We start from the raw sequence: 26,704 nt of genomic DNA, 5'->3' as shown, positions 1-26,704 counted from the left end.
AACGAGTTCCACAGAGAAGCCGAAGGCCGCAGGCCTGCTCTGAGGTACCTCCAGCATTTTAATGGGATAGTAAAATGCCAGTGTGTTTTCATGCGATTCCAATTCAAATTCATTGGATGAAGAAATAAGAATGTGCTATTTCCCTTTAATAGTGAGATAAACAACATGCAAGTCAGCAAACACCATCAACATCCTGCTTTTGTCTGATCTAAATACTAGATTGATGCTGATTGCTATTCATTACATTGTTTGTACTTGGTTAACGCTCTTCCCACTACCATGAGGAATCTGCAGATAGAAGACCATAGCTCAGACAGTCATAGCCAACGGGTCTCTCTCTCTGCCGTATCAATGATTCCATCTTAAACCCAGAGTCGTAAACTTTGAGAGCCTTTTTAGACATGATGTCATTGGCATGATTGACAAGAGAGGCACTGCCATGTCTTCAGTGGAGCCATCCTGCAGCCTCACAGAGTGATGTCTGTCTGTCTGTGTGTGTGTGTGTGTGTGTGTGTGTGTGTGTGTGTGTGTGTGTGTGTGTGTGTGTGTGTGTGTGTGTGTGTGTGTGTGTGTGTGTGTGTGTGTGTGTGTGTGTGTGTGTGTGTGTGTGTGTGTGTGTGTGTGTGTGTGTGTGTGCGCGCGCGTGCGTGTGTTGTCAGCCAGCCTCAGATTAATCCCCAACCCCACATTCTCCCTCTTTCCACCGCAATTCCCAAACAAGTATCGGTGGTGAGTTTGTTGACTGTTGATTGTAAGTGCCCGAATTTAGGAACGCCGCCATTTCTAATCACCAAAATTACATTGCTTAGCAACCGGAAAATCGAGTTAAACAATAGCATTGCTTATTGTCGGTCACAGACAGCGGCTCTGAGAACACATCAGTCTCCACTGTTCCACCACTTCTCCAACCGTTCTGAATACACAAATAAAATGAATTCACACACAGACACAGTAAAATATACAGATGGTAAATGACTTTTGACTGCATGATGTTGCAACATTCGCTCCACACATTTAGTCTGATCACAGAGTTAGAACAGGCTCTTCTCTTTTATTAGATTTTATGCAATCAAGTACTTTAAGATGAAGAATCCCTTTGAGGGTTGCTGTTACACATTAAGCCATTAAGAATTGAGTAAATGGTGTATCTATTTTATTACGGTGATCACGGATTAAATGAGTGCAGCCCTGTAACACACACAGCCGGCCTTCTCCTAAGCTGCCAGAGCCCTCTGCATCCCAAAGGTCATTATAGGAGAAGAGAGAGCATCAGAGAATATGTTGCCCCCAGTATTTCTCTCTCGTTCTCTCTCTCTCTCTCTCTCTCTCTCTCTCTCTCTCTCTCTCTCTCTCTCTCTCTCTCTCTCTCTCTCTCTTCCTCTCTCTTCCTCTCTCTTTTTCTCTTTCTCTTCCTCTCTCTTCCTCTCTCTCTCTTTTCCTCTCTGCCGGACCAGAGAAAAATACTTTTTCTGGTTCTCAGATCAGATAGAGTGAATTTGTTAGGACTCAATCCTACCTGTGTGTGTATCTCTGTGTGTCTGGTAGTAGGGGTGTACATTATCTCCATGGTAAGAACCCAGTAGCTTAGTAACTTGAGGCAACGTCTATATTTCCCCTGCATAAGTTAGTGGCCTACCGTGTGTGTGTGTGTGTGTGTGTGTGTGTGTGTGTGTCTGTGTGTGGTGTGTGTGTGTGTGAATGCGTTTGCCGGCATGTGCGCTTGTGTGCGTGTGTGTGTGTCTGCGCATATGGTGTGTGCATTAGTTCACCTGGAAGTCTAAAGGCAAAGTATCAGCATTGGCACAAAGGGCCAGTCACAGTGGAAGTTGGCAGGGGTTGAGCTGAGTGGCCCTATTGGGTTTTAGGCTGGCATTATGCATTCATGTTTAGTCTCTCTCAGGTGCTATGTTTTATCCCCAGGCCAGCTTGGACCCATTTTCAATGGACCTTCTGATGAAAAACTGTATAGGTGGGAGAAAAATGATTTCCATGCTTCTAGAGATGTGCTGCATTGTTCCGTCAGATTCAATTACCTGACTTCTAATTAGGAGGCTATAGAGAAGGCCTGGTTTGTGATCCAGACATCACACCGTGGAGCCGGCTCATAATGGGTGGTATCGCTATCACAGCCCAACCACAAGCAGACGGGCTGCAAAAAGCAAGCCATGAAATAAGCAGTCACTCATACAAGGCTAAGATATTTGTTTAGAGCTCAATTTATTTGGATTCCTTCGCTCAAATGTTTGGGGAACTATGTCGTGTTTTCCTTTCGTCCGCTGAGTTCATTGACGCGCGCTGTGGAGAAAACAAATCGACTGATAGTCTGTATAGCTAGCTACCTCTGCTCCCAGGTGCTTGACTCATGAATATTCTGTTCATCATATAGTAGCCTGTGGTCAGAGTATTAGCCGATGGTTTATATAGACTCCACAGGGTAATACCGTATCAGTCTAGGGCTCCATGGGGCTCAGTTGATTTCTACCACACAGAGGCCATGGCTTGAACAAAAGAAGCCCTGTGATCACAGTAGGTCTGCATTCAGCTCAGCACTATTAGCAGTGGCTTCTCGACTGCGTTAGTATTTGAAACTGGGCTGAAGTTTCCTCCTTGGGTTGAAAAACATTCAGACCTAGATGGTTAGGGGTGATACAGTCAGACCTAGATGGATAGGGGGGATACAGTCAGGTCTAGATGGATAGGGGGGATACAGTCAGGCCTAGATGGTTAGGGGGGATACAGTCAGACCTAGATGGATAGGGGGGATACAGTCAGACCTAGATGGTTAGGGGTGATACAGTCAGGCCTAGATGGATAGGGGGGATACAGTCAGACCTAGATGGTTAGGGGTGATACAGTCAGGCCTAGATGGTTAGGGGGGATACAGTCAGGCCTAGATGGTTAGGGGGGATACAGTCAGGCCTAGATGGTTAGGGGGGATACAGTCAGGCCTAGATGGTTAGGGGGGATACAGTCAGGCCTAGATGGATAGGGGGGATACAGTCAGGCCTAGATGGTTAGGGGGGATACAGTCAGACCTAGATGGTTAGGGGGGATACAGTCAGGCCTAGATGGTTAGGGGGGATACAGTCAGGTCTAGATGGTTAGGGGGGATACAGTCAGGTCTAGATGGTTAGGGGGGATACAGTCAGGCCTAGATGGATAGGGGGGATACAGTCAGACCTAGATGGATAGGGGGGATACAGTCAGGCCTAGATGGATAGGGGGGATACAGTCAGACCTAGATGATTAGGGGGGATACAGTCAGACCTAGATGGATAGGGGGGATACAGTCAGACCTAGATGGTTAGGGGGGATACAGTCAGGCCTAGATGGTTAGGGGGGATACAGTCAGGCCTAGATGGTTAGGGGGGATACAGTCAGGCCTAGATGGTTAGGGGGGATACAGTCAGGCCTAGATGGATATGGGGGATACAGTCAGGCCTAGATGGTTAGGGGGGATACAGTCAGACCTAGATGGATAGGGGGGATACAGTCAGGCCTAGATGGTTAGGGGGGATACAGTCAGTTCTAGATGGTTAGGGGGGATACAGTCAGGTCTAGATGGTTAGGGGGGATACAGTCAGGCCTAGATGGATAGGGGGGATACAGTCAGGCCTAGATGGTTAGGGGGGATACAGTCAGGCCTAGATGGTTAGGGGGGATACAGTCAGGTCTAGATGGTTAGGGGGGATACAGTCAGGCCTAGATGGTTAGGGGGGATACAGTCAGGTCTAGATGGTTAGGGGTGATACAGTCAGGCCTAGATGGTTAGGGGGGATACAGTCAGGTCTAGATGGTTAGGGGTGATACAGTCAGGCCTAGATGGATAGGGGGGATACAGTCAGGCCTAGATGGTTAGGGGTGATACAGTCAGGTCTAGATGGTTAGGGGTGATACAGTCTGACCTAGATAGATAGGGGGGATACAGTCAGGCCTAGATGGTTAGGGGTGATACAGTCAGGTCTAGATGGTTAGGGGTGATACAGTCTGACCTAGATAGATAGGGGGGATACAGTCAGGCCTAGATGGTTAGGGGGGATACAGTCAGGCCTAGATGGTTAGGGGTGATACAGTCAGACCTAGATGGATAGGGGTGGTACAGTCAGACCTAGATGGTTAGGGGGGATACAGTCAGACCTAGATGGTTAGGGGTGGTACAGTCAGACCTAGGTGGATAGGGGTGATACAGTCAGACCTAGATGGATAGGGGTGATACAGTCAGACCTAGATGGTTAGGGGGGATACAGTCAGACCTAGATGGTTAGGGGGGATACAGTCAGGCCTAGATGGATAGGGGGGATACAGTCAGACCTAGATGGATAGGGGGGATACAGTCAGACCTAGATGGTTAGGGGGGATACAGTCAGACCTAGATGGATAGGGGGGATACAGTCAGGTCTAGATGGATAGGGGGGATACAGTCAGGCCTAGATGGATAGGGGGGATACAGTCAGGTCTAGATGGATAGGGGTGATACAGTCAGACCTAGATGGATAGGGGGGATACAGTCAGACCTAGATGGATAGGGGGGATACAGTCAGACCTAGATGGTTAGGGGTGGTACAGTCAGACCTAGATGGATAGGGGGGATACAGTCAGACCTAGATGGATAGGGGTGATACAGTCAGACCTAGATGGATAGGGGGGATACAGTCAGACCTAGATGGATAGGGGGGATACAGTCAGACCTAGATGGATAGGGGGGATACAGTCAGACCTAGATGGATAGGGGGGATACAGTCAGACCTAGATGGATAGGGGGGATACAGTCAGACCTAGATGGTTAGGGGGGATACAGTCAGACCTAGATGGATAGGGGGGATACAGTCAGACCTAGATGGATAGGGGGGATACAGTCAGGTCTAGATGGTTAGGGGGGATACAGTCAGACCTAGATGGATAGGGGGGATACAGTCAGACCTAGATGGATAGGGGGGATACAGTCAGACCTAGATGGATAGGGGTGATACAGTCAGACCTAGATGGATAGGGGGGATACAGTCAGACCTAGATGGATAGGGGTGATACAGTCAGACCTAGATGGATAGGGGTGATACAGTCAGACCTAGATGGATAGGGGGGATACAGTCAGACCTAGATGGATAGGGGGGATACAGTCAGACCTAGATGGATAGGGGTGATACAGTCAGACCTAGATGGATAGGGGGGATACAGTCAGACCTAGATGGATAGGGGGGATACAGTCAGGTCTAGATGGATAGGGGGGATACAGTCAGACCTAGATGGATAGGGGTGATACAGTCAGGTCTAGATGGATAGGGGGGATACAGTCAGGTCTAGATGGTTAGGGGGGATACAGTCAGACCTAGATGGATAGGGGGGATACAGTCAGACCTAGATGGATAGGGGGGATACAGTCAGGGCTGATGGTCAGTGGCTGGCAGGGCTGGAGCGGACACAGATATACCTGACTACCATGGCAATCATGCAGGTTTGGTTGATAAAGGTATGGCAGTGCTACTTCATTTTTCTATGGGAATGGGGCGTTTGTCTGAGTCAATACTGAAGATTATAAGCTTTCCAAAGAAGAAGGAAGGGCATTTTTTGTGATGTTGTTGTTTAGTGGTCCCGTGTGGCTCAGTTGGTAGAGCATGGCGCTTGCAACGCCAGGGTTGTGGGTTCATTCCCCACGGGGGGACCAGGAGGAATATGTATGAACTTTCCAATTTGTAAGTCGCTCTGGATAAGAGCGTCTGCTAAATGACTTAAATGTAGTGTTGGGAAGAGAAAGGTTGGTAGTGGGTGGACGGTGTCAGTGTCCTACTGAACTCTGGAGGTAGGTTTGATAAGAGGGTAAAGGATCACATTTCTTTGATGTGTTCCCCAGCACCTATAGAAACCAGTGATTTATATACACAATAGATGACTGACAGATGCTGTTTTGAATCAACCGCGCCTCCATCTCTGCGCTCCCCCACCAATTATACAAATGCATTTATTAATGTCTGCATTTGTTTTTGCCACGTTTATTCTATTACAGACACCTTAATGCATACTTTTACATTATATAATGTCAGGTAAACATAATATATGTACTATATAAAGAAAAATCTTAAAATATAGCACATTTTTTGAAAGTTCTAATGTTAATGTCCCCACTACAAGAAAAAGAAAACTTAAATACATTTAATTGAAATACTGTAGCATTCCAGTCATTCCTATGTAGGACTGCTCTTACAGTGTAGTGTCAATATGTCCGACCGGTGGCTTCCAACCCTCTCATTGGCCAATACATAGCATCAGCAATCCAGGGTTTATATACATCACTGATAGAAACACACCGACAACATCCACATAGTGGGTCACATAGGGAATGTGGCAGGGTTTTAAACAGTACACAACTAAATATTGCTGGGGATGCCACTATCAGAAAATGAGTTAGGAGTGCAGTGCTCGTCATTTAGAAAGTCATTATTCTTATCATCGCTGTCTCTGAAATAATTTCAGGTCTCTCCATGCTGTGAATACTGTATAATACACTAAACATGTGAGGGAAGCGTTCAAACGTTGGTCATCTACACAGACCCCAATAAGTAGCCTTCCAAACTCTTTCATGTGTCGGACTATGTTTGGATATCACTTTATTTTACATTATGCAAAAACACTGGTGTTTCATGAAGCATCTGTCTTGGTAATATTTTTGAGTTTATTTGGTCATCACAACTTGTGTTGCTAGAGTAGAGAACACAAGAGAGCCATTATAGCACACTACATCTTATCTAATCTGTCCCATCTCTGTTCTCTTTGGCCATGACAATCTCTCAGCTCGTATTATTGAACTACAGATGTATTTTGTAAGGCCAAATAGTGGTGTTTAATTTACCCTGCAATGAGGTAGAATATTTTAGTTGTACACACACATCCCCTTTTCAGCTGTGTAATGAATGTAAACGGATACAGACAGTGAAAAGAGAGGTATTTTCCTCTTCTGTCGCACCGTCCTCAATTGCCTAGGCAGACGGGTTTAACTCCAGTCGTGCAATCTCCCCTTGATAGTGGAGATATGAATCTCTCAATATCATCTGAAGCGATGGCGGAGAAGACTCATTGACTCCATTCATGCTTCACTCTCTTTCACTCCTGGTGGAGTCAGTAGAAGACACCAGACAAGATCATAAAACTGTATCCTAATTTACAGCCTCTCTCTCTCTCTCTCTCTCTCTCTCTCTCTCTCTCTCTCTCTCTCTCTCTCTCTCTCTCTCTCTCTCTCTCTCTCTCTCTCTCTCTCTCTCTCTCTCTCTCTCTCTCTCTCTCTCTCTCTCTCTCTCTCTCTCTCTCTCTCTCTCTCTCTCTCTCTCTCTCTGTCTCTCTCTCTCTCTGTCTCTCTCTCTCTCTCTCTCTGTCTCTCTCTCTCCTCTCCATAGTGTGTCTATTAGAGATGTGTGTGCTAATTCGTTTCATGTCCAGGGCTCCTGCAGATGTAGCCTGCTACAAAGGAGTCATTTAGAAGCCTAATGAAAAGAGCAAGCAGTTTGTGGAGATCAGGGGGTCTTTTATGAAGCTCCGCGCGGGAAGAAAGGGAAACAGGAGTGGCACACCAGTTTTAAAAAAAAACTAAATTATTGCTTTATTAAAAGCTGTGGGGATCTAGTCCCTGCTACAATGGCACAAACACATAGGAAGGTGCTGAGAGGATATCAGGGTAGTGTACATATGTAGCTTTCTGTCTGTCAGAGCCTCCAATATGGCACCTGATAGAGAGGCTGCAGTGAAGCTCAAGTGTGACAGACTGAAAGAGATGAACGTTTGTATCTACCAGCCGCTGACAACACCACGTTTGATATGATTATTTACTCTCAGTTTAAACAGGCAGACACAGAAAAAAGGGGGAGAGAAAAAAAGTTAGGATAATGATGCAGGTTTCAGTGGGACAGACAATAGTGTATTTTTCAAATGCAAAGTAACCTTAAAGTTAAATCAATTCAGTTATTTTTTGCTATGCTAATTTCCTGGGGACATTAGAGATATTTTGGGGGGAGGAGGAGAGGTGTGTAAGATGTATTATTTTAATAATATTCAGATGCAGGGCGAAATGTTTTCTGAACTAATACAATTCAGGCTGCAGTACTGTAATTCCATCAGCACCAATTTATTGAAGCAAAATGGTAATATGCAAATACCAGAAGAGATGTACAGCTACAAGCGAAAACTCTGAAATCATTTAGATTTAAAGAAATAATATTGCACAGAGGGGGAGAAAATTAATCACACAGAAAAATGTCTCCTTTACGATTGCATTGGTGTATTACCTGGGGGCAGGAATTGTAAATGGGAAATCAACATTGTACCTTCTGATAAGGCTAACAAATTATTACAAGTATTTTCTTTAGACCTCCCATGCTGATGCTCGAGTGAAAAGTCACAGAGGAACTTTTATTCTTTCTCTCTCTCAGAGGGTTGGTTCAGTCGGTACCTGTAATTTATTTTACAAGTCAGGTTGCTTTCAGATGCAAAACATCCACAATGCACTTCTTCAATGCCCAGTTTAGATTAAGTAGGTATTTGTTTAATTGGCAAAGAACATTCCGTTTTGGCTTGGGTCCATCTTGTCTTATACAGTATGTCTAAACAGTATATATCAAATAACTGTGTGTGTGTGTGTGTGTGTGTGTGTGTGTGTGTGTGTGTGTGTGTGTGTGTGTGTGTGTGTGTGTGTGTGTGTGTGTGTGTGTGTGTGTGTGTGTGTGTGTGTGTGTGTGTGTGTGTGTGTGTGTGTGTGTGTGTGTGTGTGTTTGTGTGTGTGTCCAGGTCCCCTAGAGGATGGCGCCCTGGGGGAAGAGGAGGAGTGTGTGTCGGAGGAGAACGAGCTCATGGCCAAAGATGAGTTCTCCACAGAGGAGAACTTCTCAGCAGAGTTTGAGTCAGAGAACATGAGCTGTGAGGACATGGAGTATTACTGCAACAAAGGTGACCTGCATTCTCCTAGTTCTCCTAGTTTTAATAATACCCACATGGCAGTCATAGACATTCAAATATATGGATTCAGTAAATGGTCCCAGTTTTCAATAATTGTCCCTAATACTTACAGGATACATACTGTACTATTAAGATGGTAGTTACAGCAGCAGTGGTTGAGAACCCTGCAGTGGTCTTTTGTAGACCAACATGGTTGACTCCCCATTCATGTCACTGATAAGATTTTCCAACTCTTTGAACGGCATGGTACACAGAACCAAACCTGAACACAGTCAGGGCAGTCTGACAGCACATTTAACAATGTGAGAAATGCTGCTGCATCTCTGTGTTCAGGGTTGAATCTGTCCTTCCTAATATCTGATTCACACAATGTACTTTAGAGCAGCGGATTGATCTGGATGTCATCCACAACACTGCTTTTCTCTGTCCCTCTCTCTCTGTCTCTCTCTCTCTCTCCCTCCCTCTATGTATCTCTCTCTCTCTCTCTATGTATCTATCGCTGTCTCTCTCTCTCTCTCTCTCTCTCTCTCTCTCTCCCTCCCTCTATGTATCTCTCTCTCTCTCTATGTATCTATCGCTGTCTCTCTCTCTCTCTCTCTCCCTCTATGTATCTCTCTCTCTCTCTATGTATCTATCGCTGTCTCTCTCTCTCTCTCTCTCTCTCTCTCTCTGTCTCTGTCTCTGTATCTCTCTCTCTGTATCTCTCCCTCTGTATCTCACTCTCTCTCTCTCTCTCTCTCTCTCTCTGTCTCTGTCTCTCTCCCTCTGTCTCTCTCCCTCTGTATCTCTCTCTCTGTATCTCTCCCTCTATGTATCTCTGTCTCTCTCTCTGTCTCTGTCTCTCTCTCCCTCTGTGTCTCTGTCTCTCTCGGTCTCTGTCTCTGTCTTTGTTGCTGTCTCTCTTTCTGTCTCTGTCTCACTCTCTCTATGTATCTCTGACTCTGTCTCTCTCCCTTTTTGTATCTCTCTCTCTGTCTCTGTCTCTCTCCCTCTCTGTATCTCTGTCTCTGTCTCTGTCTCTCAATTCAATTCAATTCAATTCAAGGGGCTTTATTGGCATGGGAAACATGTGTTAACATTGCCAAAGCAAGTGAGGTAGATAATATACAAAAGTGAAATAAACAATACAAATTAACAGTAAACATTACACATACAGAAGTTTCAAAACAATAAAGACATTACAAATGTCATATTATATATCTCCCTCTATGTATCTCTCTCTCGGTCTCTGTCTCTGTCTTTGTCGCTGTCTCTCTTTCTGTCTCTGTCTCTCTCTCTCTCTATGTATCTCTGTCTCTGTCTCTCTCCCTTTCTGTATATCTCTCTCTGTCTCTGTCTCTCTCTCCCTCTATGTATCTCTGTCTCTGTCTCTGTCTCTCTCTCCCTCTATGTATCTCTGTCTCTGTCTCTGTCTCTCACCCTCTCTGTATATCTGTCTCTGTCTCTCTCCCTCTCTGGATCTCTGTCTCTGTCTGTGTCTCTGTCTTTGTTTCTGTCTCTCTCCCTCTCTGTATATATGTCTCTGTCTGTGTCTCTGTCTCTCTCCCTCTCTGTATCTCTGTCTCTGTCTCTCTCCCTCTCTGTATATCTGTCTCTGTCTCTCTCCCTCTCTGTATCTCTCTCTCTGTCTCTCTATCTCTCTGTATCTCTGTCTCTGTCTCTCTCCCTCTCTGTATCTCTCTCTCTGTCTCTCTATCTCTCTGTATCTCTGTCTCTGTCTTTCTCCCTCTCTGTATCTCTCTCTCTGTCTCTCTATCTCTGGGGCTCTGTGATGCTCCTATGGAGGCCCTCCATGCCCACTGGAGAGTAGTGAGCTAGCGTGTCACTTCCCTACCTTTGAACCAGTACAGTACTCTGTCTGAACACTCCCAGCTCACACCTGCTACTGCTGGGAGGGCTATCAGCCACAAAACGCCTAGCGCAGTCAAACCCACCAACTACTCTTTGAACTCCAATTCAATTAGATTGCTGCTTTATTTTAGTTTCATATTGGTCACACCCTGCCATCACAGGAGTTAAATTACAACCCGCTCCAGGATACAGTGTGAAGATGACAGAGCTGTCACACACATACACAGAGGTGCATACATGCCCCCCCCCCCCCCCCCCCCCGCACACACACACCTCCCCCATACCCCCAGTTCTTGGGTTTTAGTACCCCAGGTGTCCCCAGAATTACTGGCTCATGAATGCCATAAATTTGCCTTTTAATGAAGAACCAATACTTTGAATGTCTCACGTCTCCTTTTCCTTGAACAAGAAATGTTTTGAATTATTCTTTATTTTTCACACCTCTAAACTTTTAGGATTTGAAAACGTCTTCAAAAAAAGAACTATTTTCGTGCTTTGCATAGGCTATGCCCTCAACAATCATATCAATAACAGTGCCCCTTTCCAACATTTGATTTCACAGCAACACCTCCTTCCCTATGCCTCTGATATAACTGTATATTGTGAGAGTTATACACTGCAACAGGAGAACCACTGAATAGATTGTGATTCACAGACTCATTAGCTCTAGGATAAATTGAACACTACAGTACTGTATGTGAAAGTAGCCCAAGGAATATTAACATTTCTTAAAATGTGATTGTACAAGTCTTCAAAGAGCCCTGGAGAAACCATTTGATACCTCCATTGTCTTGGATAAGACCAAGTATGAGTGTGTGTGTGCCTCAAATCTCCTTTCACTTTCTGATGTTTTGGAATAAAGTAGGACTAAGAGTTGTCCGAAGTGCCAACTATTCGTTTTCGAGATACTTAAATAATCTTTCCCTTGTCATTTACAAGCTTCACTATCTAAGCTTAGCTAAGTGTCCCACTTCCTCTTAAAACCCAAGTGATGTCCTATCCAACTTTCTTTTCTTTCGTCGTTGCAAGTTCTGCTCAATCATCAGGTATAGCCATTTTCCAGCCATGTTCCATTGCTCAGTGAGATCTCTTTAAACCTCATTTAAACCTGTGTCTGAGTGGCTTAAATTTACCCCCACTTATGTTGAAAGTGCCTGCGATTTAAACAGGACGCAATCCTGGACCAGCATTAAACGGTTTAAGTGTGTTATTCCTCGACTATAGGAGGAAAAAAAGGGCCCCTTGATGAACTAAACCCTCTCAAATGTGATGGCCGTGGTGTAATTAGTCCGGTGCGGAGTTGAACGTAGGTTTTAAAGCAGCCACTCATCCCATGGCCTTTATCTTCTCTTCCTTCTCTTCCTCCACTCCTCCCTCTCGGAGAATACGGTCTCCCCTGTGAAGGAAGGTTTTTCCACTGAGCCACACTGTGGGACTTTGTGGTCTTAGCTTAGCCTTGTATCTGTGTAGTCACTCTGCGAAATGGGCTTGTCACAGGGACCTAAAACCTCCATTAAAAGTTGGAGCCTATAATAGGTATTAAAAAGCTGTGGGAACACAAAGAGGAGGACCAATTTTCATTAACATATGAAGCACTTATTAACTTTGATCGGAGTGCGGTGAAGTAGCAAAGCCGCTTAAAGGCGCAAAGGTCAAGAAGTTGAATGCCACCAAAGTCGTACCCGTCTGCCTTACCCTTGCAGAAAAGGCAGGGCCTCCTTCAGATAACTGGTGGGAGCACCTTGACGCCCCAGCTTGACTTGACTTGGTCGTGACTGAGACTCTTCACACAATTCATAGGGCCATGGTTGGTTGACTCTGGAATCTGTGCCTGCTGTTCCTGTCCTGCACCTGTTATTGATGACCTTTTATATACGTCTTTTAACCAGGAAAAGACCCTTGAGGTCAGAAACCTGTTTTGCGAGGGGGACCTTTGCTGGTTCTGTATGCGTTGTGTAGTGAAGATACGCCAACACACTATACTATGTCGTCACCTTGTCTTTTAGCAGCTGCTTGGAGCACTTGAGTCTTATTAAGTCAGCTGTTGTGTCTGTTTGGCAGCATACGTGATACATTTTTGCTGTTGCGTCGTCCAATGTTTTAACAAAGGATTAGTCTATTCTTTCCCAGAATCCCTGTCCCTTATACACATTCTTATTCAGAATGTCATTTATGTAATCTGTGTTTCTGCAAACTGTGTCAGCGTTCCACTTTGTGGACACCTTCATCTACTTGGAGAGTGTCACTCTTCAGTTCTACCCATGCCTACTCATCTACCATGAAATGATAGAGAGGCACTTGTCTGTCAGTGACACCACACGTCATAATGGCTCTGAAACGACATCCATTGGTGTGAAATGAAGTAGCCAGCTAGAATAGAACAGGGAAGCTCTGTGAGAGGAGAGCATGTGAACCAACATTCAGTTAGAGAGAGGGGTTCTACCCATGAGCACTCTGGACAAGCCACACCCCTCCACCACACACACCCCCACCTTCCACACCCCTGCAGAAACAACCTTGGAGTTTGAAGAATCTATCCTCAAACAACTTCTTGTGCACGGTCCACCTGCTAGTGAACTGAACGCAGAGGCAGGATTTATACTCTGTTGTCACTCCCAGAGCCATAATTGTGAGAAGGATGCCGTTTTATTTACCGAGTGGCATCTCTTTTACTGAAATTGTGAAATTTCACCTTGTTCTTGTACCCCTTTTTATTGTTGTGGAAATATGAGTGGGAAGGGGATGGGGGATGTCTGTGAAGTTTAACACGGTGTTGGCACAAGCTGCTCTGTGTGTGTGTGTGTGCGTGTGTGTGTGTGTGTGTGTGTGTGTGTGTGTGTGTGTGTGTGTGTGTGTGTGTGTGTGTGTGTGTGTGTGTGTGTGTGTGTCTGTGTCTGTGTGTGTGTGTGTGTGTGTGTGTGTGTGTGTGTGTGTGTGTGTGTGTGTGTGTGTGTGTGTGTGTGTGTGTGTGTGTGTGTGTGTGTGTGTGTGTGTGTGTGTGAGATTCACCTATTTACGGATGACGAAAAGCAGCTTTAATGTACATAGATTGTTATTGATTACATGTGATTCTGATGGTAGTCAAGTGCATACAGTGACCATATAACTTAAATGTAATTGCATTTCTAAGAATGAGACAATTGCATTTATCTTCCAATCACCGTTAATAGATCCAAATTATGGCATTACAATGCAGTCATACACAGTTTACTTCCTCACAGTTCAAGGGGACCTGAATATCTGGTAGGATACTCATTGTGGTAAATACAAAATCACATTGACCCTCGATTTGACCTTTCGATGGCTAATCTGAATCATAGTCAGTCAGAGACGTATAGCAACAAACAGAAAGTGGCAGAATTCATGTGTCACTCTTTGTGCCATTCAGAAATAATCAGGATCCCACCAACAGAGCATCTCCTCCGTTCTCAGTTTTATTTTGCCACAGCTGCCAGCCCAGTGCCTGGAATGGTAAATGTGGAATTTTAATGCACAGTTGATGCTGAGGAATATGGAAAATGCTAATTTGTGGCGCGATAAGATGAATCGAGACATCCCTTTAGCCCCATTTGACTCATTGGAGGAAATGAATCATGAATGTTTGTTAAGTATGACAATCTAACGGGGCCAGATCTACATGCTCCCAGACTGGAGAGAGAGGGAGATAAAACCCGGCGCAGACGCCCAGGAAAACTGCCAGATTCTGTAATGATGGGAATTTATTGGCAGTTAAAGAGACAGTGGCAAGGCTTATTCACTAATAACCTCCCTCCATTGGAGGGACTGCATAGTGTTGGTGGGGTGTTTGGCCCGTATCTCTGGAAGATGTATGATGTATTCTCTGGGATGGTTCTTCTGAGAGCAGAGACAGAAGTCTTACAGCTATGCTTGACTTTGGTGGAGACAGTGTCTTTTTGGAATGGCTGATCACGAATTGGTATTTGCTGTATCAACAACCTTCTTTAAACATGAATGACCTTCTGTCTTTTGCCTTTGACTAGAATTAGCTAGTTTATCTTCATTAGAAAGCGATGTGATCTTGATCGCAGTTTGGTTACCATGACAACCGAGACTAACGTAGATCTATGGTCAAACCCAACCCTAAATCCTAACCTTAACCTAACGCATCCTATGGTGGTTTAAACATACAGTAACCATTTGCTTTACTGACATCATTTCAACATCATCATTCTCTATGCTACAATAAGACCGTGTAGAGGGAGTAGCAACCTGTCTGTTGGCTGGCTGGTCAGATTAGACGGCTCTGAGCTTCTTAAAGTCGCACGCGAACCAGATTGACATTTTCAAGGGCTTCCTTGGCAAAGACAATGCTAAAAGGGAGAGAAAAAGCCAATATGACTTTGTTCCTACCTTGCTGGAGGAGTTGTTTGTGTAAATCGCCTATAAGCTTATTGACCTGGATGTGTGGCACCCGACTGTGTGTGACTGTGATTTGGCTGGAGAGGCTGTCCTTTGATGAAGCAGCGATAGGGAGGCCTGATTCTAACAGCTCACTGACACATGCCCGCAAACTCTGCCCTAACATACACTGTGCCTCCCACCCTACCCCTTGTACCCTACCCTACCAATGCACTCCCACCCTACCCCATGTACCCTACCCTACCAATGCACTCCCACCCTACCCCATGTACCCTACCCTACCATCATTAAAGATCCCATGGCACTTATCGTAAGAGTAGGGGTGTTAACCCCGGTGTCCTGGCTAAATTCCCAATCTGGCCCTCAACCATCACGGTCACCTAATAATCCCCAGTTTACAATTGGCTCATTCATCCCCCTCCTCTCCCCTGTAACTATTCCCCAGGTCGTTGCTGCAAATGAGAACGTGTTCTCAGTCAACTTACCTGGTAAAATAACGGTAAAATAAATAAATAAATAAAAATGCACTCCCACCCTACCCCATGTTCCCCTACCCTACCAATGCACTCCCACCCTACCCCATGTACCCTACCCTACCAATGCACTCCCACCCTACCCCATGTACCCCTACCCTACCAATGCACTCCTACCCTACCCCATGTACCCTACCCTACCAATGCACTCCCACCCTACCCCATGGTCCCCTACCCTACCAATGCACTCCCACCCTACCCCATGTACCCTACCCTACCAATGCACTCCCACCCTACCCCATGCCCCCCTACCCTACCAATGCACTCCCACCCTACCCCATGTACCCCTACCCTACCAATGCACTCCCACCCTACCCCATGTACCCCTACCCTACCAATGCACTCCCACCCTACCCCATGTACCCTACCCTACCAATGCCCCCCTACCCTACCAATGCACTCCCACCCTACCCCATGTACCCCTACCCTACCAATGCACTCCCACCCTACCCCATGTACCCCTACCCTACCAATGCACTCCCACCCTACCCCATGTCCCCTACCCTACCAATGCACTCCCACCCTACCCCATGGTCCCCTACCCTACCAATGCACTCCCACCCTACCCCATGTACCCTACCCTACCAATGCACTCCCACCCTACCCCATGTACCCTACCCTACCAATGCACTCCCACCCTACCCCATGTTCCCCTACCCTACCAATGCACTCCCACCCTACCCCATGTACCCTACCCTACCAATGCACTCCCACCCTACCCCATGCCCCTCTACCCTACCAATGCACTCCCACCCTACCCCATGTACCCTACCCTACCAATGCACTCCACCCTACCCCATGCCCCTCTACCCTACCAATGCACTCCCACCCTACCCCATGTACCCTACCCTACCAATGCACTCCCACCCTACCCCATGCCCCTCTACCCTACCAATGCACTCCCACCCTACCCCATGTACCCTACCCTACCAATGCACTCCCACCCTACCCCATGCCCCTCTACCCTACCAATGCACTCCAACCCTACCCCATGTACCCTACCCTACCAATGCACTCCCACCCTACCCCATGCCCCTCTACCCTACCAATGCACTCCCACCCTACCCCATGTACCCTACCCTACCAATGCACTCCACCCTACCCCATGCCCTTCTACCCTACCAATGCACTCCCACTCTACCCCATGTACCCTACCCTACCAATGCACTCCCACCCTACCCCATGCCCCTCTACCCTACCAATGCACTCCCACCCTACCCCATGTACCCTACCCTACCAATGCACTCCCACCCTACCCCATGCCCCTCTACCCTACCAATGCACTCCAACCCTACCCCATGTACCCTACCCTACCAATGCACTCCCACCCTACCCCATGCCCCTCTACCCTACCAATGCACTCCCACCCTACCCCATGCTCCACTTCCCTACCCCATGCCCCCCTACCCTACCAATGCACTCCCACCCTACCCCATGCTCCCCTTCCCTACCCCATGCCCCCCTACCCTACCAATGCACTCCCACCCTACCCCATGCTCCCCTTCCCTACCCCATGCCCCCCTACCCTACCAATGCACTCCCACCCTTCCCCAAGCCCCCCCTCCCTACCCCATGCCCCCCTACCCTACCGATGCATTCCCACCCTACCCCATGCTCCCCTTCCCTACCCCATGCCCCCTACCCTACCCCATGTTACCATACCGTACCCCATGCTACCCTACCCTACCCCATGCTCCCCTATCCTACCCCGTGATCCCCCAACCTACCCCATGCCACCCTACCCCATGCCCCCAACCCTACCCCATGCTACCCTACCCCCTGCTCCTCTACCCTACCCCATGCTACCATACCCCATGCCACCAACCCTACCCCATGGGCCCCTACCCCACCCCGCTTCACCTACCCTATCCCATCCTACCCTACCCTACCCCATGCACGTCTACCCTACCCCTACTCTACCCCATTACCCTACCCCATTCTACCCCACCCTACTCCATGCCACCTTACCCTACCCCACCCCATACTACCCTACCCCATGCCGCCTACCCTACCCCATGCTACCCTACCCCATTTCTCCTAATCTACCCCATGCTCCCCAACCCTACCCCATGCTCCCCTACCCTACCCCATGCTACCCTACCCTACCCCATGCCACCCTACCCCATGCTTCCCTACCCCATGCTACCCTACATTACCTCATGCAACCTCACCCCATGCCCCCCTACCCTACCCCATGCCACCCTACCCAACCCCATGCTAACCTACCCTACCCCATGCTACCCTACCCTACCCCATGCCACCCTACCCTACCCCATGCCACCCTACCCTACCCCATGCCACCCTACCCTACCTCGTTACCCTACCCTACCCCATGCTACCCTACCCCATGTCACCCTACCCTACCCCATGCTACCCTACCCAATGCTACCCTACCCTACCCCATGCCACCCTACCCTACCCCATGCCACCCTACCCTACCCCATGCTACCCTACCCAATGCCACCCTACCCTACCCCATCCTACCCTACCCCATGAACCCTACCCTACCCCATTCTACCCTACCCAACCCCTTACTCTTCCCTCCACCTTTCTCCATCCTCACTCTCAGATACATAATTTTTCTCATTCACTCCTAAATTTCTTCATTTGATTAAACAAGGAAAGAGATTTAGCCAACGGTAGATTATTGTGACATAGACTATAATGTAGATAATTGACAATCTGTATCCTTTGATAACACCGCAAGAAACAAGTGATATCAAACACAGCCCCCTCTGAATGAAACGGAATGCTTTAATAGTCTGTTCGTATGGCAAAAAGGTTTTGAGATAGCTCATGCACATTGAAATCATGAAGAGGCTGTATGTATCCCTGTATCTTTATCATACTGTATCCTACATACTGCTACAACATGTTCCTCCTTGCTGGTTTCCCGTGTGACATTCGCTAGAGAGGAAACTTCATCAAGCCCATTGCTTGCCTGTGACATTGTTCATCTCTGTGAGGTTGCCTGGGCGATTGTGTTTAAAATGCATTGCAAACGGTGGTTAGATAGAATGCAGCAGAAAATCCGTAATCACTGCTTAATTAAGGAATCATCTTGTAGCTTCATTTCCTGAGCTGTAATTAAACACTTCCAATACGTTTCGTTGCAGGGCTTAACATGTTCGCCTGAGATCAAGGTACTGCCTTTAATGTTATCTCACCCGGCTTCTTTAAACTCGCTCCACTGAAAGGAACTGTTGATATTCGCCCTTTGTTATCCTCGTCATAACGCCTAGTGATCCCCAGTATGCTAAAGAGCGTCTCCAGCTAACTGTACTCCAGGCCCCCAACAGTAAATAGCGAGGCGGATTCAGAGAGTGGGCTCACTGATAATACCTACTGGGAAGGAAGGAAAGGGGGAGAATTTCGCCATCCCAAGCAGACACTTGCATAAGCTAAACTGGGTCACGGTGACCTCATGTTACTGTTAGTAGGACAGTGCTGCAGACTTCCTTCGCTTGACGTTTTTCTCTCTCTCTCACAGAGAGGCAGGAAGCTGCTATCCTTTTGGCAGTGTTTGCTGCCTTCTTTGAAGTGAGCCATGTGTGTAGAAAGCCAAACAAGCGCAGTGAGTGTTGGTTGATCTGAAGATGAACCCAGGATGGACACAACGTTAAGGCCTTATTCTGGACTGTATAGACGTGTCCGATATGGCACTCTATTTACCATATAGTACACTACTTTTAGCCAGAGCCAGTAGTAGTTGTAATCCTAGTACCTTTACTTCTGAAGGGTCTGACTAAATCCATCCCTCTGCCTCCTTCTTCAATGAAGTCTAATAATAACCCATCAACGCCCTTGGACGTACTCTGTAGGTTTAACACATCAAAGCAACGGAAAAGATGATGTGACCAGATATAACTAAGTATCCCCTCCACTAAGGACAAGCCTACCACCAGCAGTAGAGCTCAGAGACTGAAGTCAGGGCTGGAGACATAAACATTTTTATATTCTAATAATTTAGCAGACGCTCTTATCCAACAGTCCCCCCTCCACAGTGCTAGTGTTTTTTGGATTTTGGGGTTTGTTATAGAACGACTTAATTGTCTGTGTCTGTATAGTGGACTTGGACATGCAAAACAGAAGAGGTTTTCAAGGAAAATCTAGGAACGTGGTAAGCCGTATTCCCATCACGGTGGTTGCTGTGGCTGTGTAGGCTGTAAAGTACTCTGTTTTACAAGGTATTTAAGCACTTTACTTCCCAGGTTAGAGATAGATAGCCAAATATCCCTGGGTATGTCCTCTCCCTTTCTCCCTCCCCCCCCCCCCCCCCTCCTCTCTCCCCTTTCTATCTTTCTCTCTCTCTCTCTCTCTCTCTCTGTCTCTCTCCCCGTCTATCTCTCTCTCTCTCTCTCTTTCTGAGCCTCAGCCCTGAGACTGTAAATCTGTTGTTCTGCATCCTAGAACACACATTCTCCCTCCTCCACAATAGATCAAACAGTAATAAATAGCCACCTTCCTCTCTCTCTCCCTCTCTTTTTCTTGCTCTCCCAAAGTTCTTGCTCCTCCTTCCTTCCTGCTACACATGGGCTTCCTCCTGTATGGTAACTCATGGGAACTCTAGATAACAGTGTTGCAGCTGCACAGCCACTGGTCCCACAGTTACACACACTTGATACTTCTTGCAATTCAATGCACTGTACTGGACATACATAGTAACAATAAGACAATGCATTCAAAGCTGCAGGGGTGACATTGCTTATTGTTAAGAACATTGTATATATAGCTAACATAACCATTTGTTTCTTGTTTTCAGCCCTAGATGTTTAACGTTAGTTACAGTACCATCAAAAAGTATTCACACTCCTTTACTTTTTCCACATTTTGTTGTATTACAACCTGAATGTAATATTTATTAAATTGAGAGTTTTTGTCACCGGCCTACATGCAATATCCCTTAATGCCAAACTGAAATTATGTTATTAGGCATTTTGACCAATTAATTAAAAATGAAAAGCTGAAATGTCTTGAGTCAATAAGTATTCAACCCCTTTGTTATGGCAAGCCTAAATAAGTTCAGGAGTACAAATGTGCTTAACAAGTCACATAATAAGTTGCATGGACTCACTCTGTGTGCAATAATATTGTTTAACATGAGTTTTGAATGATTACCTCATCTCTGTACCCCACACATACAATTATCTGTAAGGTCCCTCAGTCGAGCAATGAATTTCAACCACAGATTCAACCACAAAGACCAGGGATGTTTTCCTATGCCTCGCAAAGAAGGGCACATATTTGTAGATAGGTAAAAATAAAATAAAAAGCAGACATTGAGCATGGTGAAATTATTAATTACACTTTGGGTGGTGTATCAATACACCCAGTTACTACAAAGATAGAGGAGTCCTTTCTAACTCAGTTTCCGGAGAGGAAGGAAACCGCTCAGGGATTTCACCATGAGGCCAATGGTGACTTTTTAAAACAGGTACAGAGTTTAAAGGCTGTGATAGGAAGGATGGATCAACAACATTATAATTACTCCACAATACTAATGTAAATAACAGTGTGAAAGAAGGAAGTCTGTACAGAATAAAAAATATTCCAAAACATGCATCCTGTTTGCAATAAGGCACTAAAGTAAAACTGCAACAGAAATTGGTTAAGAAATTAACTTTATGTCCTGAAAACAAAGCGTAATGTTTTGGCAAATCCAACACATCACTGTTTCCACTCTTCATATTTTCATGGTGGTGGCTGCATCATGTTATGGGTATGCTTGTCATCGGTAGTGCTGAGCAATTAACCGAAATGTTGGTTATTTCTTGGTTTTTAAACAACTAATTGACCGTCATCGGTTCATTTCGTTCTGCTTTTTTATGTGAGCTCAATGCGCACATTGCGCTGCAGTTTCTCTAGAAATAAATCAGATCATACACAAACTATGCGATGTAGTAGGGAGTTGTAGTTTCCAACAGGCCAATGTTCTACATAGTTTAACGCAGATAACTTGATAATTAACCACAATTACCATAATCCATTGCGCTCTCACGTGTCCGGTCTGTTTATTCTACGCCTGCTATATAAGAGACAGAAGAATGTGCGATCAGGACGGATACAGAGCAGTTGCTTCACAAGGTATTCTTATCTGAAAATACATGATCTAAGTGATTGATAGTTGGTATTCAGCAGTCATTAAAGTATGTCTTATGTACTTTGAAGAACCACTAAAACAGTGATTTTGTCAGACAGCATGGGCAGCAGCTCTATAGAGATGAGATGATGACTTGGAATTAAATAATAAAGTCATCAAATAAAACAAATGTAATATACACAATAACAGAAATATTTTATTCAAGTAAAGTCATTTTAATAAATGATAAGCAGTAATGGGCAGTCTCTACCATCATACGACTTGTATTAATTGTTTTATTGTGTGTTGTTACAGCATTCAACCCCTTTAATGCATAGTGCATTTAATGTAAAAAAATATATATTGAAAACTAAATCGAAAATCGTGATTGTTTTTGAATAATCAAACCGAAACCGAATCGACCTCAAAAATAACTAATCGTTCAGCACTAGTCACCTACAAAGACCAGGGAGGTTTTTAGGATAAAAATACATGGAATAGAGCTAAGCCCAGGCAAAATCCTAGAGGAAAACCTGGTTCAGTCTGCTTTCCATCAGACACTGGGAGACAAATTCACCTTTCAGCAGGACAATAACCTAAAACACAAGGCCAAATATACACTCGAGATGCTTACCAAGAAGACCGTGAATGTTCCTGAGTGGCCTATAGTAGTTATGGTTTTGACTAAAATCGGCGTGAAAATCTATGGCAAGAATGGCTGTCTAGCAATGATCAACAACCAACTTGACAGACCTTGAATACTGTTTTAAAGAATAATGAGCAAATATTGTACAATCCAGGTGTGCAAAGCTCTTAGAGACTTACCCAGAAAGACTCACAGCTCTAATCGCTGCCAAAGGTGATTCTAACATGTATTGACTTTGGGGTGTGAATACTTATGTTAATGAGATATTTCTGTATTTCATTATTAATACGTTTGCAAACATTTCTAAAAACATGTTTTCACTTTGTCGTTATAGGGTATTGTGTGAAAAATCATATTTAATGTGTTTTGAGTCCAGGCTGTAACACCACAAAATGTGGAATAAGTCCACGGGTATGAATACTTTCTGAAGGCACTGATTACAGTTGTTTCAACTGTATTATATGGGTGCTCCTCGATCAAACGTGGTCTGGCAACAATATGATTTAACTGTGAGTGATGTCACTCAACATGCTACTGTATGACCAACCTGTCCCATCTCCCCGTCTGTCTACAGGTGAAGAAGATGGCAGTGGAGAAGCAGGGGAGTCAGACATGGATGGGCAGAGTGAGTCCAGACACCCAGCTATAGGACCAGAGGATTGGGATGGACCAAGTAAGTTTACGTCATTTCTCTCTCTCTCTGGTGGTTGCCATCTGGTTGTCTGGCAGTTAACTGACATCCCTCAACCAGAAAGCCGTATTTCAACCAGGAAGTGACTTTTTTATGACATCTAATGACATATTTTGCCTGCTGGGAATGGAATGCACCTCGTAGGATGAGTGCTTTCAAATCTACCAGAAAGGGAAAGAGCAAGGCACATGAGATATAAGCCACAACTCTGAAGTTGGGATAAAATGTGCTTCCTAATAACAATAGATGAAAAACTGGGAAAAGTGATGTGGTGAGCTAAATGAGTATATTATCACCATTGAATAGTAAGTTAACTTACCAGTGTTGAATGGATGGATGAAATTGCTTTGCTCTTAATCTTATGGTATATGTGCTTGAACATAGAATGAAACCCCGAAAGAAAGCTTAGAATGAAAAAATGTACTATATTTATTTTCTCTTTGAAAATCTCATTTTACCATGCAGATTCCCCTTGCTGTTCTTCACAAGAGTTTTGAAAAAATGGTTGTATCTTGTTTTTTTGTTCATCTTAAAAGTCACTTCATCAAAGTGATGGATAATACATCGAACAAGATAGCAACACAGCAATTACTGTTGAGGGCATTACATCCACATTGCTGAACACACAAAATATGATTCCCTTCTAATGCATATGACCTTAAGAATTTATTGCAGCAGGTACATACGTTTATAAAAGTGGGATTTGGACAAGTTGTGCTGGTGCTGAAGCCCCCTGCGGTGTGTATTTTATACTGACAGTGAATCAGTGTTATCGGCCCCTATCAGATAATGCATTTATCATTAAATTTCACATTTGCATTTAAATCTGGAGAAGGAAATGAGCGTTGCTGGTTAAAGATTAGAGAGGCTGGGCCGACAGTAATAAAACATCACTGTGATCAGTCAGGAGACGGGGCTGAGGGGGTCAGCGCTCAACTATGGGGGCCACCATGACAAAAAGACAGCAGGCATCACATGACGAAGAGAAGGCCCTTTGGGCCGGGGAAAACGCTGAGCTTAAAAATACTGCTGTCTTTGAAAGGGAGATAGGATTGGAGGGGATGGGAGCTCTGACTGGCTGTAATTATACACCGATCTCGCTATGTCTCTCTCTCTCTCGCTCTCTGGACATCTCTCTTTCTCTCTCTCTCTTGCTCTCTCTCTCTGTCTGTCCTTAGCCCTCAGAATATTGAGAATTACAGGCTCATAACAGAACACTGACTGCTGGACAGACTGGGGTTTGGGGGTGTTCAGTAGGGAGAAAATGTTTGAAGCTAAGTAAGGTCCTACCTAACTGAACTACCTGACTGAACTTGTCCAATACTAATAGAGATTTCAGTTTACCGTTGCCAAACATTTTGATACAGTGTGCCCTAATGAACATGATCCTGGATTGTCTGCCTCATACTTAGAGTTTCTTTCAAACTCTAACTCCAGAAACATGACTTCAGATGAGATAGCACGATTGTCTCACTGACCACTCCTACATACAGGCATGTATCGATCTACCTGGTCAAAGCCCCAAGGACCCATACTCATATATGTTAGTATATCATCATTACTACACAATCTACATAATGAATATCATTTTGTTAGGATAAGGTGCACTCCCTCTCAGTTCCAGGTAGTCTCATTAGTATTTCTTAAGATCCTTTACGTTCTACTAGTCCATGAGAGAGACATAGTTTCAGAGCCGGATGTGGCTGGCACTCCTTCTGTTGTCTTTGTGGGCAGTGGGCAAGAAATGAATCTTTGAGCATAATAATGCTATTCACTATCCCATCCCGCCTGCCATGAAAGGTCATTTCCCTTTTTAATTTTTCCCATTGTGTTGGAAAAGTCAGATGGGCATGTTATAATTTGAATAAAGAGGGAAATCAGACAATCAGATACGAACATTTTGAAATTACATGGCTTCCTGTTCAAAGCGATTAAAAGCAAATGTATTTAGTTTGAGACTGTCTACGCTGTAATCTCTTTGTAAATGTTCAGATAGTGGTAGCATTCAAACTCTCTTTGTTATTTCTTGGCTTAAGTTTAAGCAGGTGCGATAAAGATCAGCACCGGATCATTTTTAATCACTCAGTGTGTGTATCTGAATAGGATGTATAATGGCTGTTACATAAAGAAAGGGGGCATTCTTTTTTTATTAGGTGGCTCTGAACATCCTCACCTGTCTTTGGTGTTCCTATTCTACCACCCCTGGACATTTTCCTCTGACGATAAAGTGACAAAAGCAGCTAACAGTACATTCTCTAATTGATCTTTTCATCTTTATGTGCCATGTAAGGATGAACACATATCGAGTGTTGTAATATAGTCGTTAAGAAGACTCTTTTATCCAAAGTTACTTACAGAACAGTTGACACGGACAGTGACACGTTTATCTGGCCCATGTAGGAATCGAACCCGCAACATTGGTGTTTCCAGCTCCATGCTAACCCACAGCCATTGGAACTACTAGTTTCCCAGTGTTCCTTCCTGTATAGTATGACAGTAGAACCATGTGACTCATTAATCTGATGGGTGTTCTGCCTTCTCTCATAGAACAGAGAACACACAGGGAGTTCTCAATATAACCATGTCCTCCCTGAAGCAATCAGCACAGAGATCTGCTGTTTCATGTTCATTTGGCGTCATGGATATTTGAAATCCATGTTCTATAACGGGAGATAAACCTGACTGTGAAGTACTGCTATTCTTCACTCATTTCCATGGACTAGTTTGTCTCCGATACAGATCTGTCGCTGTTCCTCAAGGCTAAATGAGAGTGGTGGGTTTTAGCTAGCGTTAGCTTCTAATGAACTTCTGCACATTCTAATCTACTGGTCTGCTCTTATGAGCCACACCCCCGTGAAAAGACATGGAAACTCAGTTAGCTTCAGAGGAGGCTCTCTCTCATTGCTTCTCGTGTGGTTTTGTCTCGATACTGTACAGAGTAAAACGTCCTCCCTACGTTTGTAGGAATGCAGTTGTTAGCTTAGGCTTACATGGCTGATTAAGCAGACACTGTGATGTATATCTGTAAACATAATGTAATCTTCCATCTCGGTGTTAGCATGATACCATGTCATTTTACTGTTCAAAAAAACTAAACAACACGCTGCCTCTATTTGTACTAAGTAAGATACATCTGACAAACAGTCTTACTTGAAGATAATGAGTCCAAGATTGCACCAGCAGCTGGGTGAGACGGTTTGTGAAGGAAACAGGGGCAGGGAAGGAGAAGGGAGGAGAGCACTAAACACAAGCAAGTGAGCAGAAGTGATGATCACCTTGCCCATAATTCTTTCTGCTTGACTGGTCCTGAACGGGCACAGCCCTGTCCAGTTACCCTTCTCTCTGTGCCAGCTGGGCATGAGCCACGGTCGGACAGGTTGGGGTGAGCTGAAGGAGTGGCCCTCCGAGACGATGTCCGATGGTCAGACAAGAACAGACCCCTCCCCTATCCACCCATCCCCTTCATCTCCCGCCGGCCTCCATCCCCTTCATCGAGTCATCAAAAGCTGCACGGCAAAACATGTCTGTCCTCAGATGAAGACTACGTTAGTCTCACAGTTTTTACTCCGGCCCACCTTTGAGTGTGT

General features: G+C 45.2%; 1 protein-coding gene across 2 annotated transcripts in view; it reads left to right on the top strand.

Annotated features, from left to right (window-relative positions):
* LOC139573659 (zinc finger protein ZFPM2-like) overlaps positions 1 to 26,704 on the top strand; it is a 139,885-nt gene that overhangs the window by 27,517 nt on the left and 85,664 nt on the right. The window contains exons 2-3 of one of the 2 annotated variants that reach the window (XM_071397357.1): positions 8,770 to 8,928; positions 23,001 to 23,099. In XM_071397357.1, the coding sequence (XP_071253458.1) occupies positions 8,770 to 8,928; positions 23,001 to 23,099 (258 nt within the window). The remainder of the gene's footprint in view (positions 1 to 8,769; positions 8,929 to 23,000; positions 23,100 to 26,704) is intronic. The other variant, XM_071397358.1, reaches the window with a different exon arrangement.

This window comes from Salvelinus alpinus, chromosome 4 (assembly GCF_045679555.1).
Source record: "Salvelinus alpinus chromosome 4, SLU_Salpinus.1, whole genome shotgun sequence".
Lineage (NCBI taxonomy): Eukaryota > Metazoa > Chordata > Actinopteri > Salmoniformes > Salmonidae > Salvelinus > Salvelinus alpinus.
Note: the sequence above shows the minus strand (reverse complement) of the source record. Positions and strands in the feature narration are given on the sequence as shown.